The sequence below is a fragment of the Trematomus bernacchii genome, unplaced genomic scaffold (assembly GCF_902827165.1).
Source record: "Trematomus bernacchii unplaced genomic scaffold, fTreBer1.1, whole genome shotgun sequence".
Classification (NCBI taxonomy): Eukaryota; Metazoa; Chordata; class Actinopteri; order Perciformes; family Nototheniidae; genus Trematomus; species Trematomus bernacchii.
The window spans coordinates 1410106-1424570 of NW_022987582.1; the positions used below are offsets into that span (position 1 = coordinate 1410106).

The following is a 14465-nucleotide window of genomic DNA, read 5'->3' on the forward strand; positions in this document are numbered from 1 at the left end:
GTGTGAAGCGTTTACTCGGACATTACATTTTGGACGGGTTGAGTTTGGCTACAGATTGCTGAAGCCAAATATTATCTTCTAGAACTGTGTGATATTTTCTGGCATTCACTCAAAGCATTCATGGCACATTACAATGCATTTAGTGTTTAAGGTATGAGGATGAATCTAATAATGTATGAATATGATGTCACAATAACAGCAATAGATGAAGCACACATAAGGGAAGATACTGGATTTCATACTTGAAACAAACACATATACCGTTTTTTTGGCATGTATGACAACCACTTAATGCATGTGTGAAGTTGCAGGTGTAAAGATAAAGTCTTTTAATAATTTACTTCCTCAATGTGGCCACAGTATTAAGCTGCTGCTTGTGTTTTACTATCTGCCTTCTCTTGTTCATCGTTCTTTCTATCTATCTTGGTAATATCAATCTTATTTTATATACCCTTATATATATATATATTTTGTATGTATATTTATACAGTCATATATAGTAGCAGAAACATGTCAAACACACATGAACCAGGCGATAAAGGTGAGAGGTCAATAGGGGTGAAAGGTCAATTGAACACAGATCTACACAGCTACAATTCACTACATTACTACGCAGTATGCAACAGGAGCTACGGCCCTCTACTCTCACATGCTTTCTCCTCTCGACAACCTGCCAGCCGCCACTATCTTCGAGATGTTAAAGTGGCTACTACCAGGCTGTCGGATTGCCTTCTGACGACGGGCAGACGCTGATCTGAAAGCTCTTAAATCTGCGAATAGTTGATTGCCCTGTGATCATTTTCAGATCAGTGGCTGACACGGAAGGCAGGCATTGAGAAAAAGACATTTTAAAGGGATACTTCACTTCAAGATCAAAGGTCTTTTAGTATGAAATGGTCTAGATTTGACTTGAGTCATTTTTTCACACCATCTACTGCATTCCTGCTGCTATCATCCATTAGTTTAATGCTACCAAACTAGATGGATTGTGATGGGGGGGAAACTCCCATATGTTCATAAAGGGAGAGAGCTGCAGATTGCTCCTGATGCACGTAAAGCAGAGCAGATGGTGTTCTGCACTCAAACTCAAACCCAAACCGAGCAAGCGTGAAATATCCCTTTCAGAGTAGTGGAGCCTCACCATAACCTCTCAACACTCGCCTAAAATATTTTTTTTTCTTGGTTTTTCTTATTGATGGAGTGCAGCAGTAATGGCACTGAGGTCACATGATGAGGGAGGTGTAGCCGATAGGTACCATCCCCTCTTTGTCTCCCTGACGACAGCGGATCCAGTCCTGATCAACTCCTCCCAACACCACCAGTTCCTCCCCTTTGCAGAAGCTGAGCTCCGACCCTCTTCCAGCAGAGTGATCACACAGCGTTCGCACCGACCTGAGGACACACCGCAGAGAACCTCTCAGCCAAAATTGCTTACATATACACCGACCACAAACATTAACGTCATCCACAACATATGATTTATCTGAATCTTGGATGAGTCACAATGCAGGGTATCTGGTGAGTCACCAATCAAAATCTTTAAAAGGACAGAAAATATAGAAGCAGCTATTCTGGTGTCTCTTACACCCACTGGTGTTCTTGGATGGGGAAATAACTTGAGAAATGCCCTAAGAAATTCAGGTGGGTTTCATTTATTGAAGCTCATATTCAAGTTATTAGTTTAACCTTTTTTTAATGCCACACCCATGCAGATATGTTTCTTTCCATCTTTTAATTTTTACATTAAACTGATGCTTTAACATGAGGCCAATCAATACTTTTTTTTTTTAATCCGAGAACATTACGGCCAAAAATGTGATATTATTTTTGAATTAGAGTGTCACCCAGCTAGTTCACCTTGTAGAGCAGTAATGCCCTGTAATGAGGCTGGGTCCTTACTGCAGTGGCCTGGGTTTTGAATCAGGGTTTATGTCATCCCCAATTTCCCCCGTCCCCTCTCAAACTAATCTTGAAATATGTTGTGCTGACACAGAAATTGAGAATGTGATCCCCCAAATATATGAATGAATTGGTGAGTTCAACCCCAAATGCATGGAAATGTAAAATAGTTATTTTCAAAGCTTTTAAAAAGTGACTCAACAAAACACATAAGCCCACCCTAATAACAATCACTAAATGTATTTTGTACCTGAGTGGTCTGGGTCTGTCGTTCATCTCCAGTGTCTCAAGCTCTTTCTCGGACTCTGGTGCTCTCTCTACGTGGGGCTCCGGGGCCCTCGTTATTATCGGGGTGGAGTTGCTGCTCACCATTCGGGTCAGAGCAGTGACTCCAGGAGCCAGCCACTGAGAGGGACGCCTGCACAGACAGACACACAGAGGACGAGAGGAGTGTAGAAACAGTGAGAAAGAGAGAGAGAGAGAGAGTGGGACAGGAGGGCAGAGAGGAATCACATAGAGTTGTCATCCAAGTTCTTACTGTCTCTCCATTTTAGGATGAATTTAAAAAGGACAGTGCATGTTGCTAACCTGGTTGGTGGGGTTTGACCTGGTGGGCTGCTGAGGCTTTTAGAGGCTCCAAAGATCCGCCCCAGACGCCAGGGAACCGGAGCACCACTGCTGACCGGAGCGAAGTCACTCTCTGCATGAAGTTCTGGCAGATCCATCCTCATCTCCTCCTTTTTCAGGTTCAGCTCAGACAGGTTATGGCTCATTCTGCCTCCCCAGCGCATCACAGCCCCCCATCCCTGCTGGATCACCTATGATAAACAGAAATGTCAGCCCTGCAGGATCACACAAAACATATTTAACTTCAAACTCGGAACAGCATGAAGGGGAGTACCTGTCCAGCCTGCTGAGTGAGGCTGTCCTCCTCAGAATTAGGAGGGGGCAGGTCTCCAATATTTGTCTCCTGCACCCACAACAGCTGAGGACTTGTCTGCGCATAAGTGGCCGAAGTGTTTGTGGGTGCAGCGCTGCATTGTGTCGACTCCCCTGGTCCTCCATTCATTGGGCTACTCAATGGTGACGATTTTTGTTTTGCTGCTCGTTGTTCTGAGCTTCGAAAGTCTACATCTGAGAGGCTTTCCATATATCTGCAGCCTGCTGTTTTGGATTGGGACCCCTCTTTTGAAAGCTTAATTCCTGCATCCTGACAAGGTCGACTGGGGATGTCTGGACTGCGACTGTCTGCCTCTAAATGATGGTGCTGGAAGAGCAGGTCCAGGTTAAAGGTCAGCAGGCTGAGAGGCTGCAGCACAAGGAGCAGCTCCTCGAACAGAGGCTGGCAGGCGGTCAGCGACAGACGCATGATGGAGGTGGGCCGGTAATATGTCTCCAGCACATCTGAGAGGAAGAGAGATTGTTGAAATAATCTATATTATATGATCATGTGCTGTAAGCCATGCTCATGAGTTTCATCATTTAGTGTATCTAAAGAGACCTTTGTACCATGAATGTACACATGTCTGTTTGCAACGTGTTATTGAGCATAGGATCTTGTAACATGTAATTGTAGAAGGTCCAAAGGTATAGTGCTGTGTAAACAAAAAAGAAGTGTATAAAACCTGTGAGATTCTGTTATTCTTTAGACAGACACATATACTCTTGGCGAACTTGACGCAAGTATTCTGGCTCTTATACTGTTGTACAACAATATAATAATTCCTTCAATCAGCAGTGTGTCTGTGTTTCTATTTTGTTATATATTTGGTTATGTCTCGAGTGTTTAAGGTTTCGGATTCCATGACAAGATCACTGTTACACACATGCATGCTCACAAGAATGACAGGGAAGTGATGGAAACGTACCACTGCAAGACTGAAGGTGGGACAGCCAGACATCAAGAAGCTTTGTACTAGAAGAAAAAAATTGAGAGAAAAGGAAAACTGAGGATGGATTTGAAATACAGTATAAAAAATGAATTTAGAATATTTTACCACAGATTTGAGCACGTTGCATGCCAACAGAGGAGACAAGAGAGGATAAGAAGCCAGTACTTACTTGAGTAGGCCAAGGAGGAATGCGTTGAACCGGTGTTTGCTCTGTCTGAGCTGAGGCAGCTCTCCAATTCGAACTTGTAGGTTGAACAACGCTTGTGTTTTCGGACCTTGAAATGAGTCGAGAGGAAAAAAGAGAACATTTATATAAAAGAGAGCGAGAAAGATAGAGGGGTCAACAGACAAATCTATTGAGGCAAGCAAAAATTGCAGTGAAACTTGGCACTCATAGGCCAATCGATATCTGCATCCTGTTGTTCACTTCAGCATTTTAGACGCTAAAATCAACAAGTATTGAATGATGTGTGGGAAAATGAGAGCCAGACAAAACCCAGGGCTTATTATTATCAACCAGGGGAAAAAAGCAAGACACAATTCATACCAATTCCTCAATATCCAAGTCTATAAATGCTAATTTTCCTAGGATTCGTAGAGTGGTACCTGGCTTGGTTGATGCCTGGACCAAACCCCAGGCTGAATTTGGCCTCCTGCCTGCAATCAGGTCACTCTGATGAGGTTTCAAGCCATCGGTCAGCAAGCTGTGCAGTGCAGGGCAGAGGCACTGCAGCACCAGACGGCCCAGAGATGGATTTATAGTGCTGTCTCCTGATAAAGCCTGAGGACGGGAGAGGAGAGGGAGGGAGGGAGGAAGGGAGAGGAAGAAGATGACGTGCAGTGATAGGGAGAGACAAGGGAATGGAAGAGAAAGAATGACTCAAGAGAGAGGGAGGAGAGAAGAAATAGGACAAATGAATGGGGGTTGGAGAGAAACAGGGGTAATGTGGGTCAGTATGATGTGATGAGACATGATTTAGGGGATTGGAGTTAGTTTATAAAGAGAGTCTTAAGTCTACAAGATTGGGTTATCTAAAGATATTCTAGTACCTTGTTAACTGAGAGAGACTGAGGAGAGACAGAGCAAAATATTTAGAGTCAGAATAAGAAGGAAGGGAGGGAAAGTATTTTCAATGATAAACAAATCAATATGTTTCATCACCAAGAGTGAAGTACACATTGATTGATAGTTAAAACAAACAACAAACGACTTGTTTATGTTATTCAAAATATGTAAATTCAGCTGTGACTGACCTTCTGAACTACAGTCCGAGAAGAGCTGAACTGGGCCAAGATGGCTTCCACTGCCACACTGACGGCACTGACCAGAGCTGGAGGGAAGAACAATAGATTACAATTCACATGTAGGAGATATGGACAAATATCAAGGACAAAGACACACAGTTGGACAGGTGAACACAAACACACACACGGATGAAAGGCACACCTTTCTTTTCCTGCAGGCACAGAGAGGACAGGCCCAGACCTCTCATTGGATGCTTCACATCTTCGCCCATCCAGGATGCCTCTGTCCTCTGAACAGAGCCAGCGAATGAGACACTGCGAACAGCTGACAGCAACAGCAGAAGAGCAATTACTTACTGTAATTTGTATAAAAGAATACAAATTCAACAGATTAAAAAAGATGAGTCGCAACAGAGAGCAATACCAAAACTAGAATATTAGTGTTAGTAGAAGCCATTAAGCAATGAGAAGAATTTGAGTAGGCAAATAAAAGCAGATGGTACTACTGACGGAAAACAGTGTGTGAAGACATCCTATAAATATTGGTTTACTGGTATTAGCTTTAAACATCTGTATCTGTAAAAACAACTTTCTGTATGCCAAAGGGATAAACCGATTCCCATGCATTAATCTTGACTCACATTCAAACAATACACTCATACATACTTAATATAAGCAAACATAGGAGGAACCTCTGAGCGTGGCGGGAAACAGTTGTTGAAGCTCAGTCAGGTTGTATACAATTACACATAATGTATAAAGGGCAGGTGTTGTGTCCAGTGTAATGTTCATATGAATAGATTTATATAAACCAGTTATATAAATACAGACTATCATTTAATGAACAAGATGCAGTGAGTCTTAAAACATGTACTTTAAAATGCCTTCAATCTACACATACAAGGAAAACATGTTAACTCAATTTCACAACATCATGGACTAGTTACTTGGGTTGTGCCTGGCATGTAATGTATGTTTATATTTCCACACATCGTGCATAAAACAAAACCAACATGGAGACTGACCGGACGAGACAGACACAAAGACAGACAGACGGACAGACAGAGGAAGACAAAGAAAGAAAGTGATGATAGTGACTCCAGACAGGAAAAGCTGTCACTCCATTGAAGGCCCTTTGCAGATTTGAAAGGACAGTGAAGGTAAGACGTATCAGATGATCTGCAGGGAGCTACCTTCTGATGCATTTCTACCTTCAGCCACAGTTCTTTCAAATCTTCAAATCCCTCGGGTCGCAACAAAAGTGTTAGGGACACTATATCCAGGTCAGAAACAGACAGTAAGAAAGACAGACGGACGTGCTTGCAAGCAAGATGTCAGACAAATAGAAAGAGAGTTTAAGACGTGGGGAGAGAGAAGAGAGAGAGAAATCTTACTCGCCACGTGTGTCTGCGGAGGAGCCTGGTAGAGTTTTGGGGGAAGGGGGGGCGCCCTTGGCGGTATAGGAGGGTAAAGGTTTGGATAGTAGAGGGGAGCAGCGAGGGCAGGCAAGGTGTGAGAGCGGGGGAAAAGCGGGGAGCTGAGGCGGAAGCCTGCAGTGCCTGGGGGTGGGGCTCCAGGGCGATGGGGAGGGGAGAGGGCACCGATAGGGGAGAGGCGAGGAGGGGCTCCCCTGTGCAGAGGGCAGTTTTTAGGGTGGTACAGGTAATATGTAGGGAGAGGAGGAAGCTCTTTGGACGTCCTGGCCTTGTTTCTGTTGTCTGTGTGAGAGTGTGGGCGCTTTTCTGAATGCAGCGAATCAAATGCGTCGATACTGTTTGAATACGTCATCATAACATCTATGTTCTTATATGGGGTGGTGCAGCCTGGAGCCACTGTGGTGCCACTATCAGGTGTGTCTGACTTAACGTGTGTGCCTGAGTTACTGCAGTATAGGGAGTCAAAATGACAGGGAGAGTCAGACGCAAAGTCCCTCTGTGTGTGAAAGATAGTCCCATAATCACAAGGAGAGTCTACACTAACATCATCCAGGGATTCAAAGTTAAAGCCGAAGCTCATGTCAGTGCCAGAATCATCTCTGTGGATACAAGCTGAGCTGGCAGCAGGGGGGTTCGGTGTGTTGCAGTATTTGTCTTTGGACTCCCTGCCTGCATGGCTGTGGGGTCTGGGATCTGCAAAGGGCTGGGCGTTACAGTAGCCTGGGTGATAGGAAGGGAGGGCAGTGTGCAGGAAGTAGGGTTGGGAGGACTGGGCGAGGGACAGTGGTGGGGAGGAAACTACTTATTAAAAAAGCCAAAAATTGGAGCAGGAGTCAGGATGGAGAGGGCAGGCGCACAAGCAAAGCGATATGAAGGAGCAAAGCGGAGCAATGAACAAACAATGGAAACAACAGAATGGGATGGATAGGTGAGAAAAACAGGGTATCAAGATAAAAGTAAAAAAAGAAATGTGGCAGAGAAATGGGAAGGAGAGAGAGATGTCGAAAATGTTAGTGTCTGTCGAGAGAAAAATGCACATTCATGAGTGTATTCCAGCAGATATCGTCATCATGTAACATCATGCAGTAATGCAGAATTTAAACAGTTGATTGACAGTTACACATGAGAGTCAATGGAGTTGATTTATGAAGAGCAATAACCACAGTCTATCATTTAAAACGATTTAACACAACAGGAAATGATACCCTGGCCATAAAAGGATAACTGTTGAGCAGTTTTGCAGCTGCACGGTAGAAATACTCAGCATGTCAATCAGCCACTCATTCACCAATGACAGCATACTTAAAATGTCACCATCAATCACAAAGATCCATCATATTTCAATGTGAGGTTTACTTTACGGCATCTGCTTTCACTTTCTTTTCATACTTGAATTTGAGAGTTCACAGCACAGTGTTTTAAACGTTACTGCAGTGCGTGCCATCATCACCTCTGGATCACCTTCCTCTCTATGCCTGTCTGTCTTTCTCTTCTATGCCTTTCGTTTTTTACATCCTTTTGCTTCCCTACCACCCCTCCCCTCTCCAGCAGCAAAGCATACAGTGTAATGCTGAGTCAGTCAACAGATAGCAGAGTTCTGCCCGTTCCTGCTCAATCACCATCTGTCTCTCTATGGATATTCAGAGACTGTAGCAACAACCGTTTTCATTACCTTCACTTACCTGTAACAGACTCCTAAGTTATGAGTTACAAAATCAGCTAAAAAACAATCATACCTTTGTTAGACTTGAGCTGTCTTTGAACTGCAACAACACATGATACTTCCTATTTTTCTGGCACTGGCTCTCAGCCATTGGTCCATGTCCTATGATCCACCCCTTGGGCTCTTAAAGGTGTACACACCTATATCTGGCTTGTTGCAGTGGTTTTAGAGGGAAACTCCTGCAGCATAAAACTCATTAGTAATTCAGCGTTTTGTATAACAATTAAGCAAATATAAAGTCTGAAATAATGTTAGAGTGCTTGTAAAATCAGAGAGGTAATTTTACTTTAAAAATGTGAAGCCGATTGGGGAAGAATATGAGCAATTGAAATCCAACATACACCCTTTCAAACTATCTCATCCTTAGTTTGTATGTATTATACTGCAGCACTGCATGAGATAGGTAACTTGATCTTAGCTATCTGTGCCACTCTAGGGAGCAAGGGTGGGTGGGGGGGTTGGGAGCGGCGAGACAGGAGAGACAGCAAGAGGAAAGCATCCCAAGTTGATGGGATTGACAACCAGTAAAGAGGCAGAGGAAACAAATACAAAAATATTTAAGAAATAAACTAAAAGAATGCAAAAAGAAGATTAAGGTAAAAAAAAAAAGGGAGAAGAAAGTGGAGAGCTCAGTGGGCGCTCCATAATCTCCCTCATTGGTCTGAAGAGCAGATGAATAATTAAATAAGGCAGTGATGACATCACACTTTGATAACGAGTGCAGGAAAGACTGGCTGGAAAGTGTCCAACTTCCCCTTTCTCCTCATATTACGCTCACTCTCCTCACTGTCTGTATCCCTGCATCTCTCATTAGTGGTCATTTTCCCTCTGCAGCTTAACTTCCACTGTCTTGTTCACTTCACGTCTGCAATCACCTTCTGTTTATCCCTTGTCAACATGTATCCATCATATCACACATCATCCTTTCTGTGACTCATGCTTGTCCTTCATCTCGATGCTCTCGTTCCAAAAGCTACATATTTTCAATAAATGAGTCAACTCTTGCTTTTCTGATTTGTTCTATTGTCCAAGGTTGTAATTTGTGCATTACAGAAAAGCGATCAAGTCTTTTCTCCATCTTTTTCTTTTCATCATCTGTCCATTCCAGATTAGTTGTGTTAACATTTTTTATTTGATGTGTTTATTTTCTCCCACACCCACACACACACCCATGCATACCTTCTCCCCTATATCATTGAATTCAGCTGCCCTTTTATTAGCACTTGCATCATTTTGATTATAATACTCACCTGTGGTTCTTGTTTCAAGAGTCCTTCCTCCATCGGCTCGTCCTCGCACCTCAACTTCCAACACCACCTTTTCCTCCTCTTCTTCTTTCCCTTCCTTCTCCTCCCTCTTGACTCCTTCAACCTCCCACTCTCTGCCCGTGGTCCACAGGCTGCTGTCACTGACCGAGCAGCCAATCTTCTGTATTGGGCACAGCTCGGGTTGTCTACCCTCCTCGTCAGCCCTCTGGAGCATTTCCTTCAGAGCGGCCATTGAAGTGAGGGCTGGTGGCGGCTGCATGAAGAAGGCCTGAGCCTGAGAAGTGTATTCCCATTCGTTGCCGTCTCCGCCTGCCATCTGTCGTCTCCACCTCAGGTTGTACAGGATATCTGCATCTGGAGTGATAACGTTTGGGTCAGGGTCCGGATCAGTGATCACCTTTGTTTGCAGGAAGGTGCTCTTGTTGCCGTTACGAAGCTCTTTAAAAGTCGTGACGTGTGGAGCTGAACCTGGAGATGAGCTGGGCTTCTTTTGACTTTCCACGTGAGATTTTCTCATTGCAAGGGGTGGAAGCTTTGGTGGGCCTTCACATTCAGGTGTGAATGCTATTAGCCAATCAAATCGATCAGGCTGTGCAGAGTTAGCCACAAGAGTGCTCACTTTGTGGGATGGCACAGATGGGGGGATTGGGGGTAAAGGACGAGGAGGAGGTGGAGGGGGAGGTGAATCTAGCTCCTCTGCAGAATACCGGTAAGAGTCAAAGCTAATATTGTTTGCTTTAGTTTCATGTGCATTGCTAAAACCAGTGCTGTAATAGGGGTCGGAGGTCAGACCGCAGCTCCTCTTCCTCCTCCTCGCCATCTCAGTGAACGAGGTGGTTCTTTGTGAGCTCTCCTCTTCCTTGTTAGTTTCTTGAGCTATATATGCTATTCGATCTCCATCTAACTTGCCTCTGCTGCTCCATCCATCTCTGTAACAATCCTTCTCCACCTCCCTCTCATTTAATCTGAACTCATAAGAATCCCCACACCTGGACGAGATACCATGATCTCCTTCATCCTCTAACCCTCCAACGCAAACACTGAGCTCTGGGCTGAGTTTGAGAAGCTCCGCTTGGGTCACTCCAGCAAGCATCAAAAGCTTATGAATCTCTACATCTAGTACATGGAAGGATGGGGGAGAGGGCAGGACAGGTGGAGGTGGAGGTGGTATGGCAGGGGGAGATGAGGAGGAGATTGAGATAACTGGCGGGGGAGGCAGAGGTGGGGGACGTGTGGTAGGCGGAGGGAGGGAAAGGGGGGTGCTTTCCTGTAGGGCCTGAAGAGCAGCGAGCCGCTGTGCCTCCTTCCTGGCAAGGTGACGCTTCCTAGGGGGAGGAATGGGAGGAGTTGGGGTGGGGAGTGATGGAGGCGGAGAAGGGGTGGTGTAAAGAGTGAGGTAAGGGACAGGTTTAGAAGTTGGGAGGGGAGGAATGGAGGGTGGAGATGGAGGTAGGGGTTTCTCACATCTAAAAGTAGTGAAAGTGGGGGACGAGGAGTTAGGGGAGAAAGTAGACAGGGTGGGAGAGGTGGAGACAGCCATGGAGGTCGTCTCCCTGCTGATATTGATGTAGGTGTGGAGGTCAGAGCTCACGCTGGCATGACGCGCTGGGGGTTTGGGGGGTCTCGGTGGCGGCCCGACAGGAGAAGAAGTGAGGGAATCAGGAAGGAGAGGGTCCTCACAGTCTGAAGGAGCCGTAAGATCAACCCCTGCATCTGAAAACTCCTGAGAGTCTCCCATCGCTCCTCTGCCGCTTTTATACAACTTCCAGGTAATGTCGATGTTGCCCATTTCATCCATTACATCTGAGAGATCTTGCTCCTCAAGATCCCCAAGATCAAATCCCTTCTCGTGGAGTTTGGCGATGTAAGCCAGTTTTACTTCCCTGTTCACCTTCTCCAGGTGGTCCAGGTGGTCTAGTCGATCCCTCAGAACATCCCAGTGTTGCTCCCCCTCAAGGTCCCAACGAGCCACTTGGATCACCTGGCTGAAGCGCTCCATTTTCCCAAACTCCCCTACTGACTCTAGAAAGTCAAGCAAACCTAGTTTGTTGACCTCTGAATCACCTTTGACTCCTAAGTAGTCTGGAGAAGGGGAGTCCAGGGCAGAGGGGTAACCCTCATCTGGGGAGCACGGGGGAATTGGGGAGTGTGACGTCAGGATGAAGGGGTTGCAGTTAAGAGGAAGGGATGGGGGTGAACGCGCAGGAGGCTTGCATTCAGGGGCTTGTGGGAGAGAGTGGTCTTTGGGGGACAGAGCGAGGGACAGATTATCTTCGTCGTGGGAAGAGCAGATGGAGGCGGATTGATCTGCACAGTCAGACTCCAGATCAGAGCAGGAGCTGATGGAAGTGGAGGACGAGGAGGTGGAGGAGGAGAGCGAGAACTCCAGTAAGGAGGGGGGACAGTCACAGCACGAGGGGACCAGGGTGTCATCATCATCATCGTCGTCATCATCATTGTCAGCCTCATCTTCATCATCATCAATATCAATATCCCCACTGTCTTCATCGTCATCTTCTTCCTCTACTTTGACATTTGTCTTGTTGTCCAGATCAGCGCTAGCGTCTGCATTCTTGCCTTTGTTTTCCAGAGTGGCAGCAGGGCGGGCGGAGGCCTCCAGCTGGGCCTGCGCTTGTGACGGAGGCTGAGACGGCTCCTTGGCTCCTTTCCCATCCTGCCTCTGTGGCAAGGGGGCCGGAGGAGGCGGTAGCTTCAGTTGCTGTCGGATAGAGATGGTGTTGTTGTTGTTGTGGTTATGGTTAAACATGCTGTTGTTGTCCTGCGGGGAGCGGCCATCGCAGCACAGACACGGGAGGCTCGGCTCGTTGCAGTTCGTGTCAAGAGGGAGAACGGAGGGAAGTGGAGGTGGAGCGGCCGCTGGTGCAATTTTGGCTGCGGCAGATGCACGAGTCTTGGGTTTGGGCTTAGCTGTTTTGGAGATGGTGGGACCTTGTTGGCTCAACCTTTGCGAGACAAACCTGGACTGGGTGACCGGTGCCCGAGGCTGCACCCCCACCCTGGTCCTGGTGGCTGCAACAGGGGTTTTGGTAACTCGGCGTGGGGAGGCCGCGGCGATCGTGTTCATGTTCTTGTCCTCCCTCTGAAAACCGGGGCCGTGAGACTTCAGTCCAGCCACGGTATTGGTCCGCCTGCTGACGTCAAAGCGCCGCGGCTTTGGAGGCTGAGAGGAGCCGCTAGAGGACTGCATGGTTGGAAAGGGACTTTTAAGTATTCTCTGATATTTTTGTTGCTATAGAAACAAGTGTTGAAAAGGCAGGACGGATCCAAACAATGACGCGCGGTGACGGTCACATCTTGGCTTGACTCCCAAGATCCTGTAACATCAAAGGAGGGGAGACACACAGTGAATAACGACTAGCAGCAAAATTCTTCTCTGCAAACCAAGACCGTTTTCTTGCTCTTAACACGTTTTCACCAAAGTCTTTGAAGTTTAAACCCACCATCTGGACTATTCATTAAAACGATTGCTTTTGGGCTTTTTGTTTTATAATTATCTCAGCCCAATTCCTGGGAGGATACAACAAATGAACACAAACTGTCTTACACACAGCACTGTAGAAAAGAAAAAGGATCAACACAAAAGGATTATAACCAAACTAACACAAATAGTAAATAAAAAAACAGACAGAAAAGGAATCAGCAACTATATTGATTTTCAATTAATCTTTTAAGTCAAATATTCACTGGTTCCAACTTCTCAAATGTGAATACTCGTATGTTTTTGGACTCTTTTATGAAAGAAAACTGCACATAACAGAACATTTAGACCATCGGTCAGACTAAACAAGAGATTTTTATTTTTTGTAAATATTCAGATGCCTAGAGAATTGCTCAGTTACACCAATACTTGAAAATGTCCATATGTTTTTTAGGGTGCATGTTTGTCTCAATATGCTGTCTCCTTGGTATTCAAATTCAGAAAACAGCCACCCACAAATATTAAGAATCCCCATGATAATAATTGTCAGCTAATTCCTCGCTTAATAACTGTCACTCATAATCTTCATCAGTCATGTTCAGCTCCACTGAGCACTGATTATCATGACTTATATACTGTCTCCATCTGTGCCAGCCCTTCCTTACAAGTTGACAAGAGGCCTAGGATGTAGATCAAAAGAAATAACGTTTCAAAAAAAAACACAGTACCTGAAGCAATGACTTAAAATGTAACTGGAGCATGAAATAATCTAGCAGCAGCTCTGAACAACACTGAGTCTGCCTTTTTAAAACCCATCTACCAAAGCCATTACTCATATGTTCCTCCACAGTGCCCTTCACATCAGTGAGGAATATAAATTACTCTAGTAAGCTAACATTAGGCCTTCGTCGGAATGAACATTGAAACCAACAAAGCCATGAAATAAAACAAAAATAACAGCAAATGTACATATGTAATTTAACCCGTTCACAGTATTTACCCCATGCATTTATTGATCCAACAGAGCTGATGGAGACAGGGAGGAGGAGGGGGGGGGGAGGAGGGGTACCTCCATCCGCATCGCCCTCATATACTGTAGCCCACAGGCCCATTCGCCCCTACTATTTCTCAAATATTACACACAATATTAAGATTGCAGTTAAAACCGATGATAATAATAATCCATTTTGTCTAGAAAATATGCGTTAAATGTCACTGTTAATAGCGGAATGCATGTTCCTTGATACGCAGGCTCCGTGTGGTAATAGGAGCTTTCGCTTATCCGACCACACTATGCAGGTTTATTAGAAAACATATTATTTGTTTAAAGATATGTATATAGAATGATACAAAATACGGACTCGACTCACAGTCAGATTCAGGTAAAGATGGATGAAGGTCTCCATCTCGTCGCGCTCGCTCACATCCCAGTCCGTGTGAAAGTGACTCTCTCTCCGACGGCAGCCTCAGCATCTGTCTTCTCGCGAGCGTCCGACAAACCATCGCCCCCCAGCCCCCTCCCAACCCAACCAGACCCCACCCCTCACTTGCCTTATCATCACA

General features: G+C 45.4%; 1 protein-coding gene across 2 annotated transcripts; it reads right to left on the reverse strand.

Annotated features, from left to right (window-relative positions):
• Nucleotides 1–1223: 1223 nt before the first annotated feature.
• rusc1 (RUN and SH3 domain containing 1) lies at nt 1224–14355 on the reverse strand. 2 transcript variants are annotated; one of them, XM_034127528.1, is made up of 12 exons: nt 14273–14355; nt 9446–12798; nt 6431–7270; nt 5239–5361; nt 5046–5122; nt 4398–4572; nt 3961–4066; nt 3768–3814; nt 2801–3303; nt 2488–2717; nt 2150–2317; nt 1224–1392 (listed from the first exon to the last, which is right to left on the reverse strand). In XM_034127528.1, the coding sequence occupies exons 2-12, from the start codon at nt 12669–12671 to the stop codon at nt 1224–1226; spliced, it is 5664 nt and encodes a 1887-aa protein (XP_033983419.1). In that variant the 5' UTR covers nt 12672–12798; nt 14273–14355. The 2 variants fall into 2 exon arrangements, with proteins under 2 accessions (XP_033983419.1, XP_033983420.1); XM_034127529.1 differs by lacking the exon at nt 6431–7270.
• Nucleotides 14356–14465: the final 110 nt, after the last annotated feature.